Consider the following 19,294-nt stretch of genomic DNA (forward strand, 5'->3'; position numbering starts at 1 on the left):
TTGGGTCATATACATCCAAATAAATCTGAATCATTCATTTTACTTTCCTGAATATATATTTTCGGAGAAACTTCTCCAGAATCCAATCATTTATGAAGTGAATTTGAATCATTCATTTCACTTTTCTGAATATTTTCGAGAAACTTCCCCTGAATCCAATCATTTATGAATTACGAGGGCCCACACGAAGTTGACTATGCAGCGTTGATAAATTGAATCAAGCAGAACACCATTAGCTGGTATGCACGCGCACATCGGATCATCCTTCCGATGCATATAAATAGATCTTCTTTTGCAACCTTACGTCTCTCTTGCACTCTCGGCCTCCACTGGTAGCAGAAACCCTAGAGACAAAAATACAGAGCTCTTTAGCCGGTAATTTTCTCTCGTGCTCCCAATTCAGTAATTTCCAAAACAAATTAGACACCTTTTGCTCTATAGCTTTAGCTAGAAGGATTAAATCATTGTAGCTGTCTTTTTTACCGTATAAAGCTGCAATTTTTGGCCGATCGACGGGACGTGTGTTTACCTAATTCATGTTTGATATATCATGTGATATAATGATCAATACAATTTCAGTATCACACTGTTAGGCTGTGTTTGGTTCTTGTATTTGTGGAAGATGTTTGTTTCCATGACAAATCCCTATTAATGTCTCGATGCAGGGACGGAGTTAGATTTTTTTGTTTTGGGATGTGCCAAGAAAAGGAACTAGCTTTGGGTGCCTTTCACTAGTTTATCTGCTATATATAAGATCTATATAATCTTTGTGCGTGATTGACTAGACTGCAATGAGATAAAAGGAATAGAACTGGTCGTATCATGTCATGTGGGTATCAGTTGGATTTCTCTTATGCAATTTTGTGGATATACTTTATAGAGTGCTGAATTAATGGGTCTTTACTAGAGAAATTTTGAAAAAACTGAATTAATGGGCCCCTTATGTGGGTGCGTCCCTTGATGAGGACACGAAGCGATTGTAAAGCTTGGGATTCTAAGTTTTGCATAATAAGGTATGGAAAAAATGTTTAGGAGCAGCATTTGTTGTCTTTGATTTTGTAACAGTTTTTGTTATTTTATTTCTTTTTGTCTGTCGGAAATTGTCGGAATTTAAGAACTTAAGACCTTGCTATGTGTCTGTCTTTTTTTTCTTTTTTCTTTTTGGGTGGGGAGGGTACAGAAATACTATCGAGTCTATCTCAGTGTCACTGGGTAAAAACTGGAGTTGATCTCTGTTGGCTTGCAGGGTTAGCAATGGCAGTCACATTCTTCAATGTCAACTCGCAATCTGGCCTTAAGAAGCTCGATGACTACCTTCTAACACGCAGTTACATCACAGGGTAAGTTCCACTCTTTTGTTGCAGTGGCTACTTGCTGTTACAAAAAAATTGATAGTAACTCATTTATAGATAGATTATACACTTAGTTTGTTGTTTTCCCAAATGACAAAGATTTTTGCTGAGTCTTTATTGTTTTATTCTTTTATTGTTCACCCTCAGGTACCAAGCCTCAAAGGATGATATCACTGTGCAGGCAGCTATTTCAAAACCTCCATCATCTGAATATGTGAATGTGTCACGGTGGTACAACCACATTGAAGCACTTCTGAGGATTTCGTAAGTTTTTAATAATTTTGTACTATTGTTGTTTGAGTTGTCCGAAGGTTCTTGTAGTTCTTGATACTTGGAGGTGCAATTGTTGGAATGAACAATTAAGGTTTCCATGACCATTCACTTTTCTTTTTAATCGCATTGAGTCATTTATATGGTCTGTTTATTGGTGTATGGATTTTATGTTCTTCAGTGGTGTTTCTGGGGAAGGTTGTGGTGTCACCATAGAGGGATCTGCACCAGTTATTGACGAGGCTGTTGCAACTCCTCCTGCTGCTGACACGAAGGCAAGTTCTACATCCTTGCCTGTTGCAAATCTGTGTCTAGCTCTATTGTTTTTCTTGTAGTATTAGGTGGCACAACTTTGTCAATATATTGTATGTGAACGCTTCCTTTTGCCTAATTTTGACCACTAGGGTGCATTCAGAATATTGAATTCCAGGACTTCAGAACTTCTAAATAGCTAGTTTTTATTTTTTGGTAGTTCGATCTCCTCATCATGTTCCTCAGTTCCTGTATTGGCTTGTAATTTTCATATAAGTTGCCTATCGTATTCATGTGTACGAAACCCTTCGTTCAGGCTTCAGCTGCTGAGGATGACGATGATGATGATGATGTTGATCTTTTTGGTGAAGAGACTGAAGAGGAAAAGAAGGCTGCGGAAGAACGTGCAGCAGCCATGAAGGCATCTGGGAAAAAGAAAGAGTGTGAGTGTTTCTCTGTCCTATTTTATAAACGAGAGTGCAGGTTCTCTTTTCCTGTTATCAGGTACCAGACGTCGAAATTTGCCTGCCTTATTATATAGTCCTATACATGACTAGCAGCACATTTTGTTGAATTGAGAAATGGATTATAGTTGGGAACTGTGATCCCTTGTTCTTCATGTCTAGGAGACTTTGAACGGAAATTATATCTCTAAAAGTTGCCTCAACAGTGGTGTGAGCGTGTGAGGCGTGCTTGACTTCTGGGTTTATGTGTTTGTATTGATTGTGGATCATTTTGACAATTGGGTTTATAGATTTGTAATGATTCATGTGATTTTGTAACTTTTCACAGCTGGAAAATCGTCGGTCCTCATGGATGTGAAGCCATGGGATGATGAGACTGACATGAAAAAGCTCGAGGAGGCTGTCAGAAGTGTTCAAATGGAAGGGCTGTTTTGGGGAGCTTGTATGTTTTTGTTCCTGATCTTTTTAATCACTTTATCATCAGAGCAAGTGCTCATTAATTGGTTAATATCTTTTGATCTAAGTATCAACTCGTTTAATATTGATGTTTACTTCTGAAAATGATGTGCATGTGGTGTTGCAGCGAAACTTGTGCCCGTTGGTTATGGTATTAAGAAACTGACGATTATGCTTTCAATTGTGGACGATTTAGTGTCCGTTGACACTCTCATTGAGGATCACCTCACTGTTGAACCAATTAGCGAGTATGTCCAGAGTTGTGATATTGTTGCCTTCAACAAGATATGTAAGTTTGATTCTGTTGTCGTTGCCAAATTTGCGTATCTTGAGATTAGCTATTTTCATCTCTTATTGTCCGACTGTTCTTGTGACAGAATTCGAGAATCTGTTGGGCTTCTTGGAAATGGATGCAGGGGAGGTTTTGCTGCTAAATTTATGCCATTTTGCTTCAAATCTACCGTTTTCCCCCTTTCTATTTATTCAGCATTGCCGTTTGGCTTTTGGCTATCATGTAGTGGTATTGAGTTTGAAATGGTTGTACTGTTGCAAATGACTATTTACGCTTCGGTTGTTTTCTTAATGTGGAATCAGACTGGTTTATGGTACCCCGAGTGCGGTAGTGTCTTGTTTGTCTAAACTATAGTCGTTATTTTATCAATTTCATTTCAGGTTTATTATGTTCTGTAATTCTCTAGAATACGGGGTTGTCTATCCTTGTGCACAGAGTGGAACGATGTTCCTTTGCTTGCTGCTTACATAGTGTTTCGTATAGAGCTAATTTGTATAATGCTCTTGCGTGAACAAAATGGGAAAAAGAGCACGAGGCATTTTTCGAAAACATTATCTTGATTGAAGAGAAGGGTAAAACTGGCAAGCAATAATCAAAATCGTTATCATCAGGTATGCATATATGTTTTGTGTACGAAAAGAGGGATGGGTTTTGGCCAAGGTTTTTTGTTTTTGCGATGTTTGGAAATAACTATTAAGTAGAGAAAACAGGTGTAGTGATTGAAAAAATAAAAGTGGCTGCACAATTTCACCAAAAATAATGAGGTGCGAGCTTCCCTGTCACCGGTTTTTTTTTGTTGGATTTGATTCAATGTAGCCTAATCATTATAAACGCAAAAGCTTCATTTTACTTCCTGATGAGATATCAATTTGCATCCAATTAAATATGATTTTTAGTATGGTCAGTATTCTTGATGATTTATACAACATGAACGATTTTCACCTGTGATATTAACCTAATATAGGTTCATATCCGATTATTAATGTACTAGTATAATAGACCTCTTTTTGGATTTGATTCAATGTGGCCTAACCAATAACTATAGACGCAAAATTTTTATTTTATTTCTAGATGCGATATTGATTTGTATCTGTAGTTTGATTTTTACTAAGGTCTTTGTTCTTGATGATTTTTACAATATGAACGATTTCGATTGGTGAAAAAAAACCTTATATAAGCTCATAGCCGATTATTATTAATGTAGTTTAATAGACCTTGCATGATTTTTTTAATCTGCATGCGAAGTCTGAATAGACTAAGGCTCTGTTTGGAACCTGTGGAAAAAAAAAAGGAAAAAAAAATAAAATGAGAGGAAAAATGAAGGGAAAATTTACTATTCTCAAAAATAAAAATTATTATTTTCTTCTCTCTTTCTCTCTTAACCAAACAATAGGAGGGAAAATTTTTTAGTTTTCCTTTTTTTTCGTTTCCTTTCCTTTTCTTAAGTTCCAAACAGAACCTAAAACTCGCGCTACACATACGCGATTTTCTAAGGCTCTGTTTGGAATTTGTGGAAAGGAAAGGAAAATAAGAAAGAGAGAAAATGGGAAGAAAATGAATTATTTTCTCTTATTTGATTGTAGAAAGAAAATGAAAAGAAACTATGAAAAAAATGGTTTTCTCTTGTTTGGCTTCAAGAGGAAAATGGGAAGAAAAGGAAATTTTTTTAGCAAAAGTTAGCTGCTTTTCCTTTGTATTTTCTTTTCCTCGGTATGCTCCAGAGCTTTTCTTTCTTTTCCTTTGTATTTTCTTTTCCTTTTCCTTAGATAGGAACCAAACAACTCCTAAGGAAATTTTTTTATTTTCCTTTCTTTTCTTCTACTTTTCATAGGTCCAAACAGAGCCTAAACTTGTCCCGAACAAAAACACAGACCCAGCCCATCGTTCACCCGATCCGATTGGCAATCCAATCCGCCTTCATTCGTTGCAGCCAAAACGAGAGAGAGAGAGAGAGAGAGGATGCCGAAGAGGACGACGCACACGTACTCGAGTGAGGACGCGGCACCAGAAGGGCCCGACTCGGATCTCTTTGTGTACTATTGCAAGCACTGCGGCTGTCATGTCCTCATCACTGGTTGGCCATTCTTCTCTCTCTCTCTCTCTCTCTCTCTCTCTCTCTCTCTCTCTCTCTATATATATATATATATATATATATATATTTGTTTCCCCGGTTTTTACTAATTCTTGACTTGAAAATCATCTGAATTCTGCTTGACCTAGTTGTTCGGTTGATTTATGAGTATTGTATATTACGTGCATATATGGAGTTAAATTCTCCATCCGGTCAGGATATTGGCAACGAGTTAGCCATGGCTTAGAGCATCTCCAGCCGGCTCAAATAGTAGAACTTACTTTGAGTTAAAGCTTCATTTGGTATGAATTACTCCGATGTGAAAAGCCGAATCCAAGCACAGATTTGAGTAAAGCTTCATTAATGGCGTAGTTGCGAGTAAAATAAACCTTCGAGAATTTGAGTCTCCTTGATTTGGTTAAAAATTTGAGTAAAACTCAATCTGGTATGAGTTTGAGACAAGGAACGGAGTGAGTTTAGAGGGGCTGGAGATGCTGTTAATTGTGGTGGCTATTTGTACCAATTGCTTCATTGTCGATTTTGGGAATAGTAAAACATATAGGGGGAGGGTAAAACAACCACAATCAATTGGTGAGGATAACTACAGAAACAAGATGAAATGAGAGCGAATAAAAAGGGAAAACAGGTATAGGATCCAATCAGTTGAGAACTAAGTGAGCAAAAGTTCAAGTATTCCTCTTGAATTCCACGATGTCTCAGCACCCTTGTTCGTCAGGTCAAAGTTTAACTTGTCTCTACAACGAGACGAGTCATTTCTTTTGCCATCAATAAATAGTTGATGTTTCGCACATATCAGCAGGTTCTTCAGGTGTGATAGATTGCACTTCTACATAAGGCATGTATAGTGTCATTCTTTGTTTTTCCTATTCCTTAATGTTGCGGCCCTTTCGCCTGCTAAAGTATATGTTTTGTAAGACACCCAGTTGCAGAAAATGCCTAAAAGGAAAACAGACAAAGCATATGTGTTGGACAAGAAGAAGCATCTTGCAAGACTCAATATAAATGAGGCAGGAAAAGTTCTCTTAAAACGGTAATTTCTTCTTGATCTCCTAGTTTGTCTCCATAATGTGGATTACTTTGTAATTCCAGGATCACTTTTGATACTGTTTGAGATATCAAAAACTTCAGATGAAATGTGGGTCTCTAAATTTCTTGTTCTTGAGTAAGTTTTCACTAATTGTTCCCCCACAATGCATTGAGATGTAACTTCATCATTCTACCAATGTTTTTCAGCGTTGTAGCCAGGTAGCATGTCTCACGCAAAACTTGACAAGCCAGCTTAGAGTAGCATTTTGTTGATTGTTCTATACTTCTATCTGTAGTAGAAGGTAACCTTTCTGCATATGATTTGGATTACAGACAGTTAATTCAGATTAGAAGTGAACAGAATATCTAAAACTGGTGAGTCGAACTTGCAATGTTTGATGTTGATGCAAACAGTGTAATTTAAAAGGACCCTCTCCTCCCATTCGGTTTGTGACGGACCTTAAAACATTGCAGTTGTCCATTGATCCACTGTTTGTTTGCGGTTATGTGCAGGGCTATGGGAACCCTAAGCCATTTCCCTTAGCTACTTTAAAATCTGGCCAAGATTGCATTTGTGTTACAAGATGATTTTACCTTTTTAGTTGCAAGATAATCGCACTGGTAAGCCAGAAGCCATCTTGACTAGGGAGTTGGGATAGCTTTGATTTTATGCCCTATTTGCAAGATAATCACACGGGAGTTGGATTTGATGAAGGATACATGGCATTAAGATATAGGATTGTCTGAACTGGGAGCAAAATGTAGGGTTCTCTCCTGGATTATTACTGATCAATAGTACTTGTGCCACATTGCATATTTTTGGGCTGAATGTTATTGTGTTTTTGCTTTTTTTATGTGTTATCTATACTTCATAATGAAAAGAGTATTGGCATTATGCTTCATATTAACAACTATCATTCTTATCCAGTGGGGAAGGGAAATTGGAGAAGCAGTTCCGTATGAACTGCATGGGATGTGGACTGTTTGTTTGCTATCGCTCAGAAGAAGATTTGGAATTTGCCTCTTTCATATACGTCATTGATGGTGCACTTAGTACAGTTGCTGCTGAAACTAACCCACAGGTAATGAACACAGAGGCATACAGTATTTCATCGTCCACATGTCTTTCAATTTCACGTTGAAATACTTCAACTTAAGCAAGCATGAGGTCTCCATCATTCATTTCACTACTTTCTGGGACTTCTTGTGGGCATGTTTAGTTTCCCACACATTCATTGTTCTGACTTGTATAATGCAATTTGATTTATACTCCTCTGGTTTTCCTTATACCCGAACATTGTAAATTCAAGGTAGGACCTTTATGTTCTGGTGTGCTTATTGTGTTCTAGGATGCCCCGGTGCCCCCTTGCATATCACAGTTAGAAGGAGGACTTGTTCAGGTGGCAATAGAAGTGGAAGATCGTGCACAACGCTCTGCAATCACTAGTAAGCTGATTCTTAAATTGATCCTTTGATTTCTAAATCTTATTTTCACATGCACCAGTGACCCTTTTTGGTGTGATGTGTTTCCTGTTTCTTTCTACAGAAAAATATGTGGTTTATAATTTGATGATAAAATCTGCATGCGGCCTCCAAATTCATGTGGGAAAAGTCCATTTTACCCCCTTGTGGTATAGGCTAGGTGCGATTTACCTCCCTGACAATTAACATTGACCACATAACACCATGTGGTATATGGACTAAAACGCACCATTAACTCTGTTAGCAGATTCAATGAAATGACCTCAATACCCCGCTTTTTATCTTCCCCCTCTTCTCCATCTTTGCACAATTAGTCCATTACAGACAGCCCCACCGTACACCCACTTGTGACATTCTTTAGCCTCATCGCATAAACACAATGAATCAAAATTAACACCAAGTGACAAAAAAATTAAGGACCATGGAAAGTAGCATTGCAAGAAAAACTAACTATAGCAAACCCTTAGATTTGATACCTACGTGTATGTTATGTGTACATGTTTATATATGTATATGTATATGGCATGATCACTGTGATTCCTGATTTAACAAATACACGGGGAGAAGAGTTAAAGTCTTTAACTTGATTCCTCATTTAACAAATCTGCGGGGAGAAGAGCTAAAGTCTTTAGGTATTGTCGTTGACAGTAGAATCTCATGTTTGCATTCCTTCATACAGGAGTTAATGCTGATGATGTTCGAGTGACTGTAGCCGCACCTGCAGCCCGTGGGGAAGCTAATAATGAACTTCTGGAATTAATGGGGAAAGTAAGCTTGATACTTCATCTTACGCTAACAAGCCAGAGTCTTACACTCCTGAATTTTGACTTAAGTTGTTGAGCTTGGACTATTTACTTATTCTATGCAGGTATTGGATTTGAGACTGAGCCAGATGACCCTTCAGAGAGGTTGGAATAACAAATCAAAGCTCCTTGTGGTGAGTCAAGTTGCTGTTGATAGCTGAATCTCTGTCTATCTCCCGTGTTCACATTTTGATTTCAGTATTGTTTTTTCTGTTGATTGCAGTTCGTGATTCTAGTTACCTAATTGACCGCAGCTATATACACCATGAGTTTCTTGCTCTTGACTGCGTTGGGGCTGCAATATCATGCCCTTACTCCATTTGTAAAATACTCCTTTTTTTTATCTGTAGGAGAACCAGTAGTCATATGCCTGCTTGTTGAGGGACTCTTTCCTGGATTTCGATCTGGAAGAGGACGACCACTAGGATTTATACTCTGAAGAAAGGGATGGAAGGGAGTGAGTTGGTTTTTTAGGATTAAAAGCCTATGCAGTAGATTCCATTTTCTGCATTTTTCGCAAGGTAATTGTAAAATGACGCAATTATCATTACACTGGAAGTAAGATAATTGTGATATAAGAGGTGAGATGACCAAATTAGCTTAAAGGTATCGGACCATCTATGTCAAACTGGTCTCATTTTTCCCCTTAAGGACTATCTATCTGATTGTCTTCCTCTTTTAATTACTGTGGCCGTACTTCCCCATTTTGGTTCCTTGTTTCTCTTTGCTATAAATGGTCTACCAATCTCGCATCCGGAGCATTTTTCATGTAATTTGCTGACATTGGACTTCTAAACCAGGTGGAGGATTTGTCTGCTAGGCAGGTGTATGAGAAACTTCTCGAAGCTGTGCAACCATGAAACTTCTACATCGGTGCAATAGAAGCTTGGATGCTGAGACTTTCGATGTTTTTGTTCTCAATTGTTTTTCTGACGAGGACAATTTGCTCAAGCGACTCTTCGAAAACTGATTGCTGAATTATCTCAATCCATCCGGTGTGCTTATGTAATGTATTCTTGAATGTCACAGATTCAAGATCAATAGAAAAAAAGGTTGAATATCTTTTGCTCATACGTTCTGAGTTTTTGGGAGAATGATTTTAGAGGATGAACGATGCTTTGTAACATTCAGAGGCAAAGCAGTGTAACTGTGTAACTACAAAGGATTCTTGTTGTCCTAGTGGAGATGTCATCTTGTTAGTGCTTTGATGGAGGGAAATTGCAGTAAGTTCCATTATGTTGCTGCCAAAACAAAGAGTTTATATGCTTTGGAATAGAGAAATTTGTCTCATAATGGTCCCAAACTGTTTTTAAAAGTATGTTAGGAACTCAAACATGACAGCCAAAACTGAATTTGGATGAAAAAAAATTGTGTTTTAAGGGCCCCTCCCCAGCTGCCTTCCCCGTCCTTTTCTACCCTTCCCTAGGCTGTTCATTCATTGGTGTGAGATGGTTGAAACTCTCTTTAGGGAGAGAAGATATCCTGATCTCTCCATTATTGGACTCTAGGAGCTTGAATGGGGTTTTAGCTCGACTTCGATCGGTTTTGGTGACTTTTCTTGAGCTTCCCAACGGCTACGATGAAGGTGTCTGTAGCAGATCCGACAATAATCCTCCAGCCTGCAGTGGGAAAGAGCAGGCGATGAAGGTGTCTCTAGCAGATCTGACAATAATCCTCCAGCCTACAGCGGGAAAGAGCAGGTATGGAGCAGACCAGGATCTTCCCCACCCACCTGGAGCAAATTGATGAGTCCAACACCGCAGCCAATTTCCTGCAGCCTTTCCTTCTCTTTTTTGTTGTTTTGTTGTATCTTGATTTTGTTCAGTTGTAATTTGTTTTGGTTTTAATATAAATGGGATGATCTATACCGTTGGAAAAAAGGGCAGCATCAATAGATCATTTTGTATAATGCGTGTGTGAGAGAGAGAGAGAGCATTTAGACGGATAATTTGAAGAAGCAACTCCACGGTAACATGTTTTGCAAAAACATAACCCTAACAGATCTAGGCAAAGACAAAACTACTCAATATGGGAAAACCAAGTTCCATCTCAAAGTTATACCTCTCGAGTGATGGCAACTTACTAACTTGATAAACTCAATCATCTTTCATAAAAGAGCAACACAACAAAAAGAACAGTTTCGACAACACCGGACAAAGAGACTGACATCCCCCAACACAATCTAGAATCAGGCGGCTATTAATCATGTCATTCAAGCAGAAGCACCACTGCGTAGGCCTCTGCTCTTCTTGGTACTTGAAGCAACTTGCATCTCCGGCTGCAAAATCATGAACCCATAAGATGCATTCCCAGACAGTAAATGGATAAACACACCCCACTCTTCGTGGATTTTGTTCTTAGATGCATTAAGACACAGAAAGTTGTGACGGATTACCTCCTTCTTTACTGGTTCTTCCTTCTCAGACAAAACTAACTCGATATGGCAGGGAGATGACATATAGGCTGCGAAAGTGATGGACAATATGTTATAAACAGCGCACAGGGAAAAAAAAAAAACAGAGATACTATACTCAATTACGGAAAGCAAGCACTTACGGTTGATTCTTCCATGGGCACGGTATGTACGGCGCCTCTGCTTCTGGGCTTGGTTTACTTGGATGTGAGATATGTAAAGTGCCTCAACATCCAAGCCTTTCACCTGAAAAATAAAATCCTATCAGCAACAGGCTTCAAATGAGAGAGAGAGAGAGAGAGAGAGAGAGAGAGAGAGAGAGAGAGAGTTAATATCACACGTACTTCAGCATTGCTTTCGGCATTCTTAAGTAAATCCAGAATAAATCCTGCGGATTTAACAGGCCAACGTCCTTGTCCATTTGAATGGCGGTTCTTTGCCTGAGCAGTTCGCCCAACTCCCCGACAGAAGCGAGTGAATGGGATGGCTTGTTTGTGGGCTAGAACATCCTCCAAATACCTCTTGGCCTTGACCAGGGGCAACTTTCGAATTGCGTGTGCTGTCTCTCTTGTATTCTGGAATTATAACATAATACGTTAAAACATGCATACTGGAATGATAACTATTAGCAGAAGCGGATATAAAATCAGTAACAGAAAGAACCAACTGCTATTCTAAATCTGAACACAAGGAAGATGAATTGCGGAACACTGCCGTATCTCAAATCATGATACATAGCGCAATAACAAAGGTCGAATGACACTTGTCCATAAGCTAGAACAACTACAAATTGCATGATAAGAACCACTGTGCTAGCTTTTGGCTCACAAACAGGTGTTCCCTAATCCATAGTAGTCATGGTTTGAGACAATGTGATGAGAATAGCATGGCCCGCAATCGCAAACAGGAAAATCAATGTTTAAAACTTGACTGACTTAGTAATTTAACTCTTGAGCTCAAAGGGGGTGAGCAAATTAACCGTTCCTATCCCCAAAACACAAAGACTCCTCAATCGTAATCAGATTGGTTATAGAAAGCCATGGCCCATGGGTGCTATTGGAACTTTAATTTGATTGTACTCGGTTTCATCATAGGACAACAGAAGCATACTAAAGTTCAAAAGTGGAGGGTTTTACCACAGCAATATCTCACAAACTATCACTCCTGAGTCCTGGCAAATGTGTTATATGCATAGTTTCTCTTATCTAAGCAAATATTTCTATACCATTAGCTTGCATTTAAGAGTAGGGAAGGAGTGACCTCCCAACTAGGAGCAACTACACAACGGTACTTGAAACAGTACCCTGCTAACTGTATATAGATCACATGAACTCTTTCCAGACAAATTAAGAGCTAAATAGAAGTTGAAATGTGTCATTATCTATTGAACCTTTTGCCACTAACATGCTTACAGAGGTTCACCCAATGATAATGTAATAATTTCCCTGAAGTCAACGAGAGACCCATCCACAAAAGGCAATGGATCCTGCTTTTTTCCATCAGGTTTGAGTACAAAAGCAACACAAATTGATCCTGACTTCCATAGACTCACTTTATAGACATCCAGAGTACAATTGCATTTCATCATACGAATAACGAATCACACGACCTTCACATACTATCAAACAGGTAATGTTAGTTCCATAATCTCACATCTACTCCTCATATCACCATACTACAGTAAAGAAGTTATGACCTGTTGATTTAAAAGCGAACAAAAATACTCCGTCTCAAAACCACCCCAAATCATCTTATCCTCCAAGCCAGATAAAAGAAAAATGTTATCAAAACGTGGCTTGGCGAAATTCAATATAAAATTGTTCAAAATTCAACAGAAAATCAGGTGACACCGTGACAGTGTCCTAGCTTCAGAAAAGTCAAGTGTCCACATATCGGTGAAGAGTTGTGTCCGCATCCCGTATTCGTATACGTTCTTCTTAGCTACCATGTCACGCCATTAAGCATTCAACATACATTTGCACATGAAAAGTCAAGTATCAACATACATTCAACATCCCTCTTTGTTTGATGTGGACTATTTGGCGTGAGAGGAATTTGAGACGTTTCGAAGGGGTCGAGAAGCCTTTATTTAAAATTAAAAGTTTTGTGGTTAGTAGTTTGTATAATTGGGACAAGGGAGATTGTAATCCCTCCCTTGATCATTTTCTAGAGTGGTTTGAGTTGTTTTTTTCGACTGGTGGTGTATAGGGCCTTTTTGTCTTGATGGCCTTTTTTTGTATTCGGGTGGCATTCCCTTAATGCCTTCTTTAATATAAATATTTACTTATCAAAAAATAATAATAATTACCAAATCAAATACCAATGGGAGGTGTTAAAATCGTGTGGATCAGTAATACCAATTCCCCAAAAGCATAGTATATCACGTGTTGTGACTTGTGAGATAGGTTATCAAATAGATAAGTAATCCCACCACTAATTATTTAATCCAAACGCCAAACATATGTCCCGGGGATTTTACTTTGATCCTACACTCCTACGCTGAAACCAGCAAATCGACCCAGGCCCAAAGATGAAACCATAGCAGATGACCCAATCCCAAATTGAATCTGCATCTACGTATACATACATACATATGTAAAGAAGTCGAGACAAACACCAACATACCTTGAAATGAACCCTGAGATCGGCGCCCCTAGCCTTGCAAGCTGAAACAGAAGACAAACAAAACAGAGAAAAATGACGACACCATTTTCATTTCTGACGAAAACTACATCGGAAAACCCAAACGGACAACTTACACTTGGTGGGGTTGTCCGGTTCGCGCGAGTACTTGACCTGAAATTTGGATCACAGAACAACAGCGGGTTACGCTCAGACACATACACCACTATGCGTACATACGTAGATGAACAAAACAGGAGAGAGTACCGACCATGGCTGCTGCTATTTGGAGCCCCGAATCCAAAGGAAGATAGCTAGGGTTTCGGGATATATATGCGGGACAGAGAAACCCTAAAGGAGAGGAGTGGAGGGGTTTTACTTGCTTTGGATTTGGGCTTTTTTCTAACAGCCCAAAACGCATTCCCTGTGTGAAGAAGCCCAACCCATTTTATGGGTATTGTTGGGTTTTTATAGCATGACGTTCCACTAGACTTCTTTTTGTTTCATGAATGAGGGGTTTTTTTTTTTTTTTTTAATTATAAATTTAACTATCCCCATACGCAAAAGAGATGAGACTAATTTATCCAGGGCCGATCGCAGGGAACCAACACCCACAGTCATGGAAAGCAGTAAGAAGCAGCTCGGGGGGGGGGGGGGGGGGATCACTGGGCGTGCCCACGAGGTTATCCACATGGACTTTCACCTCTTAACTAGTTGGCCTACCCCCAATAATCGAATTCACACCTTCAGAATGGAAGCGAACCCCTAACTAGCAGAGACAATCCTCGTTGGGTTCACAAATGGGTTGGAAGGAAAATTATTCAATGGCTGGGGCGCTAGTTGGATGTTTATCTTACAATGAGTCCTAACTTAAATGCGATGGAATTTTTTTGCTAATACTCGGTAGTTGTGCGGTGTTGAAGAGAGGGGAATACTAACAGTGATTTGTTAGCGGAATTTGCTAGTGACGTTGGTTATAAGTTTGATTACAATTTAGCTACATAAAAATCGATATGTGGTTTAAATATGTGCATAGTAAACATGCATTGATTGTGACATGGTGTGGTACATGAAAATCTACTCCATAATTCACAGAAAGTTCAAACGGTTAGATGCAGTAAGTTGGGCAGGAGTATAAAAAAAGATATTCACACAAGAATTCAAACACAATATTTTACACAATTTCTCACATACATGTGTGACCCACACATAGTAATATGTGTGGGTTCCATATGTATGTGAGAGATTGTATTTAGTATTATGTTTAAATTATTGTGTGTGTAACATTGTTGAGGATTATATAAGGAAAGTTGACATCATTGTTAATAATACCACGTATTTAGGATTATATATGGGAATATGATTCTACTGACTTTATATTATATATAAATAGAATTATATTGTTCGTAAAAAATAAAATAAAGTACATTGTTGTTAACTTAAAGTTAATACTCCGTAAGAGTTTGAATAAAAAGTAGTACAATTAATGAGAATCTCACCTCAAGCTCCAAAATAGAATTTGAGTCATTTATTTGTAGAGCTCAACGTGTAGACAGCTAAAATAAATAAATTGATCGAACATGAATAAATGAAATTATTCTACTGAAATGAAATTTATTCTTCATTTATTGAAGAAAAACATGATTTGTTGAGTGGGATTTTAGGACAGGGGATGTTGTCGAGCATCTCCATGCAAAGCGGTGTCGAGCAGTTGTTCATTTTGGCGCGGAGAGCTTGGATTGAATCTAAGCACATACAAATTTAAACTGTTCATTGCTTGGTTAAAATTTGAGCCTTCGATTGCCAAGATAAATGGTTAGATCGACCGCTTTGCAGGCATGCTCGGCAGCATCCCCATTTTGGAATTTTTGTCTTATTTCGATGAAGAAAATAAATATTTATTTTTTAAATAAATAAATAAATAAATATATATATATATATATATATATTTCAAATTAAAAGTGATATATTATAAGATAATAATTTATTTTATAAAATAAAAATAAATATTTAAAAAATAAAAACCTTTGCGAAACGGTTTGTCTTGATTTTTGTCGTAAACATCGAGATCTACGAAGTGGATTGTTGTTTAAACGCTGGACTGTACCCGAATAAAGGGCACAACGGGGTCACCGCGTGGGATCAAATTCTAGGGTTTCCTTTGTAATCGTCGCCAGACAATATCCAAATTACTATTCCACTCGATTAGAACCACCTCAGACTCGAACAGGTACCCTTCTCTCTCTCTCTCTCTCTCGTCGGTGTCGTTGGTTGCTGTTTTGTAGATTAGGGTTCTATGGTTGTCACTTGGATTTAGGTTTTCACAAGAGGCGTCACTTGGATTTAGGTGTTCACAAGAGGATTTGTTGCTCAATTAGGTGCGAATTCGTATTCCAATATGTCATCGAGTAACAACCACCCAGTGAAGAACACTGGTGTTCCAACCCATTTTGGAAATCTAGGGGTAACCCAGCAATCTATGCCCGTGAACCAACAAACCCATTTGCTCTCTCAGTCACAACCTCAACCACATGGTGGGTCCCACTTTCCGGGCCATTTCCAACTATCTGAGCCTCAAGCTCAAGCTATGGCTCAGGCACAGTATGCCCAGGTTCATGCCCAAGCTCAAGCTCAAGCAGCTCATGCCCAATTCAAAGCCCAGTTCCAATCCCAAACCCAACCCCAGTCCTTTACCCAGTTACAAAATTCTGGGTCCGGTAATGTTGGCGGTTCTTCGCCCATGATTTCGACTCCTGGCACTGGGAGCACCAAGCGGCCTCCTCAGAAGCCGACTTCTAGGCCTCCCGGTTCCTCTGGTGGTAACACGGGGTCGCCTTTGAAAACTATGGAGTTAACCCCTGCTGCTCGAAGGAAGAAGCAGAAGCTTCCTGAGAAGCAGATTCCTGATAAAGTGGCGGCAATTTTGCCAGAATCGGCTCTTTACACTCAGTTGCTTGAGTTCGAGACCAGGGTTGATGCTGCCCTTGCAAGAAAGAAGATTGATATTCAAGAATCACTCAAAAACCCTCCTCGTGTTCAGAAGACCCTCCGGTTGTATGTTTTTAACACTTATGCGAACCAGATGCAAAAGATCCCTGATAAGAACAGCGAGCCACCTTCTTGGTCCCTGAAGATAATTGGGAGGATTTTGGAAGATGGAATGGATACTAGTGCTTCTGGAATGGTGCAGAAACAGAACGCTTTGTATCCAAAGTTCTCGTCTTTTTTCAAGAAGATTACTATTTATTTAGATCAGAGTCTCTATCCGGAAAATCATGTGATTTTGTGGGAGAGTACTCGGTCGCCTTCGCTTCATGAGGGATTTGAGGTGAAAAGGAAAGGGGACAAGGAATTTAATGCAATTATAAGGCTAGAAATGAATTATACGCCTGAGAAATTCAAACTTTCACCGGCTTTGACAGAAGTTCTTGGGATCGAGGTAGAAACCCGACCAAGGGTTATAGCTGCACTTTGGCACTATGTGAAGATTAGGAAGCTACAGATTCCAAGCGATCCTTCCTTCTTTATGTGCGATCCACCTCTTCGTAAAGTATTTGGGGAAGATAAGATGAAGTTTTCCACAGTTTCTCAAAAGATCTCGCAACATTTAACTCCGCCGCAACCTATACATTTGGAGCATAGGATCAAGCTTTCTGGGAATAGCCCAACTGGGAATACTTGTTATGATGTGCTGGTTGACGTTCCTGTTTCACTGGAGAGGGAAATGTCTGCTTTCTTGGCAAATTTGGAGAAGCACAAGGAGATTGATGCTTGTGATGAGGCTATTTCTGGTGCTATAAAGAAGATCCATGAACACCGGCGGCGGCGGGCTTTCTTTCTTGGGTTTAGCCAGTCTCCTGCAGATTTTATCAATGCTTTGATTACTTCTCAGAGCAGGGATCTGAAGCTTGTTGCCGGAGATGCTAGTCAGAATGCAGAGAAAGAACGTCGGTCTGACTTCTACAATCAACCTTGGGTTGAAGACGCTGTTATTCGGTACCTGAATCGCAAGTCTACAACTGGAAGTGAGGCTCCCGGAAGTACGTAGATAGGGGATTACTGGATTTCTTGTGGGACGTATGATCTTCAATGTGTCTGCTTTTAGCTCCGATAACCTATTTCTATCTTGCTTTGGGATAACCCATCTCTATCTAACTTTTGTGTAGCTGGATATATATTGGAATTGGATACTCTAGTCCGGGAGATTATGGTTAGTGGCTTGATGCTTGAAGTTTTATTTGGCTTGTAGTACATTATCGGTTTGTTCATGCTCTATTCAAGAAGTAATGTCCGTTGAATGCTCAAGACTGGATTTCGAAAATATTTTCTTGGTTAGGTAGGATTTCTAGTTGGATGCATTTCATGCATATTCAGTACTGTCACAAAATGTTATCCTATTTCTGGATTTCTGGGTAGCAAACGACTGCAAATATATTTGTTAGACTAGTTTAGATGTATAACTGACGGTTTAATATGTGGAGTACTACATTTCAAGCAATGGATATGTTTCATCTGTACTACATATCCATTTTGGTGCATAATTCTGTAATGTTTTGGTGGATGTGGCCTGTTTTTGTCTCATGTCTCCCCATCTCCATTTTCTTTTCATTGCTGGTGTTTTGGCATTTCGGTTGATAACTTGTTACGCCCAGGCTGAGAAAGGAGACCTGGGGCCCAGCAGCCAAATACCATACAGAAAATGAAACCATTTACCAAGGTCTGAGAGCTTGGATTTCTGCTTGAATCTATAGATTCTATACCACGAGCTGGTGGCCTTTGCTGTCCTGTGGCTTTTGGTTTCGTTGAACTTCAAATGAAGTCGAAATGAATCTCGGTGGTTCTCAGGGGGTAAATTATCTTTCCTAGCAACAGCTGCAGAATCACGAAGGGAGATCAGAGCAGCATGCCCCAACAGAAACTACTTTTTTCGAATGGATACTTTTTTCTTTGCCTCGTCGATGTGCGAAGATGAGTGTTGATGATGGTACACTAGAATCGAGTCATGTAAAATCAAGCAGAAATTACTTACAGTAGGGTTCCTTGTACTATTGATGTGTAGTACATGGGAAGAAGATAGATGACTGAACTAAGCTAACTTCTGGTTTAAGTGGTTCTTTATTAACCAGGGTAAAATGATGCATACGATTCGCCATGAAAGATTTGTCAACAAAAGAACATTCGAAAGCAAATTAATTCCATGCCAAGAACCATCTCAACGACGGTAATGGAAGCGTTTCAAGTTAAAATACAGACGCCAAATGCCTTGTTCGAACGCGCACTTGAATCCCTTCTTGTGGGAGTGCTCCCACTCCTGGTTTACGATCCGGAACGCTACATCCTCGTACGGCGGCCCGGCGCAAAACCTTATGATGCAAGTATCAGATTTGTCACCGTCATTCTCTATCTATAGCATAAGAAGGCGCTTTTGTTTTGTCCGCAAGATCAGGGTAGAATATGTTGAACTTATACCATTGAACGGCTTTCGGCGGCGGGTTGTCGCGATCGTAGTGAGTCCGGTTGTATTTGTTCCACTCGTATCCGGTGTGGACACGGATGAAGTACTTTGGCTTCCTCGGGCAGTACTTGTCAAGGCACGAGTACACCTGTGAATCCAGGTTCGCTTCGTCACTCGAGCCACCAAAAATAGCATCACCTTCCTCCTGGTTCCCATTGCTTTCATGGCCTTCGTCATCTCCAAGTTATCTGTCTCGGACCTTGATTTTCGTCGATCAGAATCGGACTCCTCTTCTTTGCTTTCCCAGTCCTGGAA

At 39.4% G+C, this 19,294-nt stretch overlaps 4 protein-coding genes and 1 non-coding gene across 12 annotated transcripts in view; 3 read left to right on the top strand and 2 right to left on the bottom strand.

Annotated features, from left to right (window-relative positions):
• LOC131311282 (UPF0235 protein At5g63440) overlaps positions 1-9,743 on the top strand; it is a 46,136-nt gene extending 36,393 nt beyond the window's left edge. For 3 of the 6 annotated variants that reach the window (XM_058338657.1, XM_058338658.1, XM_058338659.1), the window contains exons 2-8: positions 5,024-5,160; positions 6,094-6,208; positions 7,133-7,286; positions 7,554-7,650; positions 8,366-8,454; positions 8,555-8,623; positions 9,290-9,743. In XM_058338657.1, coding sequence (XP_058194640.1) covers positions 5,046-5,160; positions 6,094-6,208; positions 7,133-7,286; positions 7,554-7,650; positions 8,366-8,454; positions 8,555-8,623; positions 9,290-9,349 — 699 coding nt within the window. In that variant the 5' untranslated portion in view covers positions 5,024-5,045 and the 3' untranslated portion in view covers positions 9,350-9,743. Of the gene's footprint in view, positions 1-5,023; positions 5,161-6,093; positions 6,209-7,132; positions 7,287-7,553; positions 7,651-8,365; positions 8,455-8,554; positions 8,624-8,839 lie in introns of all 6 variants that reach the window. The other 3 variants (XM_058338662.1, XM_058338663.1, XM_058338660.1) reach the window with 2 other exon arrangements.
• LOC131311279 (elongation factor 1-delta-like) lies at positions 223-3,474 on the top strand. Of its 2 annotated transcripts, XM_058338655.1 has the most exons (8): positions 326-374; positions 1,247-1,340; positions 1,500-1,616; positions 1,804-1,897; positions 2,191-2,317; positions 2,667-2,780; positions 2,922-3,083; positions 3,172-3,474. In XM_058338655.1, coding segments are annotated over exons 2-8 (702 nt in total). In that variant the 5' UTR covers positions 326-374; positions 1,247-1,254; the 3' UTR covers positions 3,174-3,474. The 2 variants fall into 2 exon arrangements, with proteins under 2 accessions (XP_058194637.1, XP_058194638.1); XM_058338654.1 differs by having other exon boundaries at positions 223-375; positions 2,922-3,474.
• Positions 9,744-10,424: 681 nt separating the features above from the next.
• Positions 10,425-13,960, bottom strand: LOC131311283 (large ribosomal subunit protein uL22y-like). The gene is made up of 7 exons (XM_058338664.1): positions 13,796-13,960; positions 13,662-13,698; positions 13,528-13,568; positions 11,247-11,477; positions 11,046-11,148; positions 10,885-10,952; positions 10,425-10,767 (listed from the first exon to the last, which is right to left on the bottom strand). The coding sequence occupies exons 1-7, from the start codon at positions 13,943-13,945 to the stop codon at positions 10,702-10,704; spliced, it is 696 nt and encodes a 231-aa protein (XP_058194647.1). The 5' UTR covers positions 13,946-13,960; the 3' UTR covers positions 10,425-10,701.
• Positions 12,270-12,398, bottom strand: LOC131312203 (small nucleolar RNA snoR74). The gene has a single exon (XR_009195774.1). It is a non-coding gene; the product is annotated as a small nucleolar RNA snoR74 (small nucleolar RNA).
• Positions 13,961-15,644: 1,684 nt separating the features above from the next.
• On the top strand, positions 15,645-18,044 carry LOC131311008 (SWI/SNF complex component SNF12 homolog). 2 transcript variants are annotated; one of them, XM_058338312.1, is made up of 2 exons: positions 15,645-15,841; positions 15,872-18,044. In XM_058338312.1, the coding sequence occupies exon 2, from the start codon at positions 15,923-15,925 to the stop codon at positions 17,570-17,572; it is 1,650 nt and encodes a 549-aa protein (XP_058194295.1). In that variant the 5' UTR covers positions 15,645-15,841; positions 15,872-15,922; the 3' UTR covers positions 17,573-18,044. The 2 variants fall into 2 exon arrangements, with proteins under 2 accessions (XP_058194295.1, XP_058194297.1); XM_058338314.1 differs by having other exon boundaries at positions 15,650-15,754.
• Positions 18,045-19,294: the final 1,250 nt, after the last annotated feature.

Source organism: Rhododendron vialii, chromosome 12a, assembly GCF_030253575.1.
Source record: "Rhododendron vialii isolate Sample 1 chromosome 12a, ASM3025357v1".
Classification (NCBI taxonomy): domain Eukaryota; kingdom Viridiplantae; phylum Streptophyta; class Magnoliopsida; order Ericales; family Ericaceae; genus Rhododendron; species Rhododendron vialii.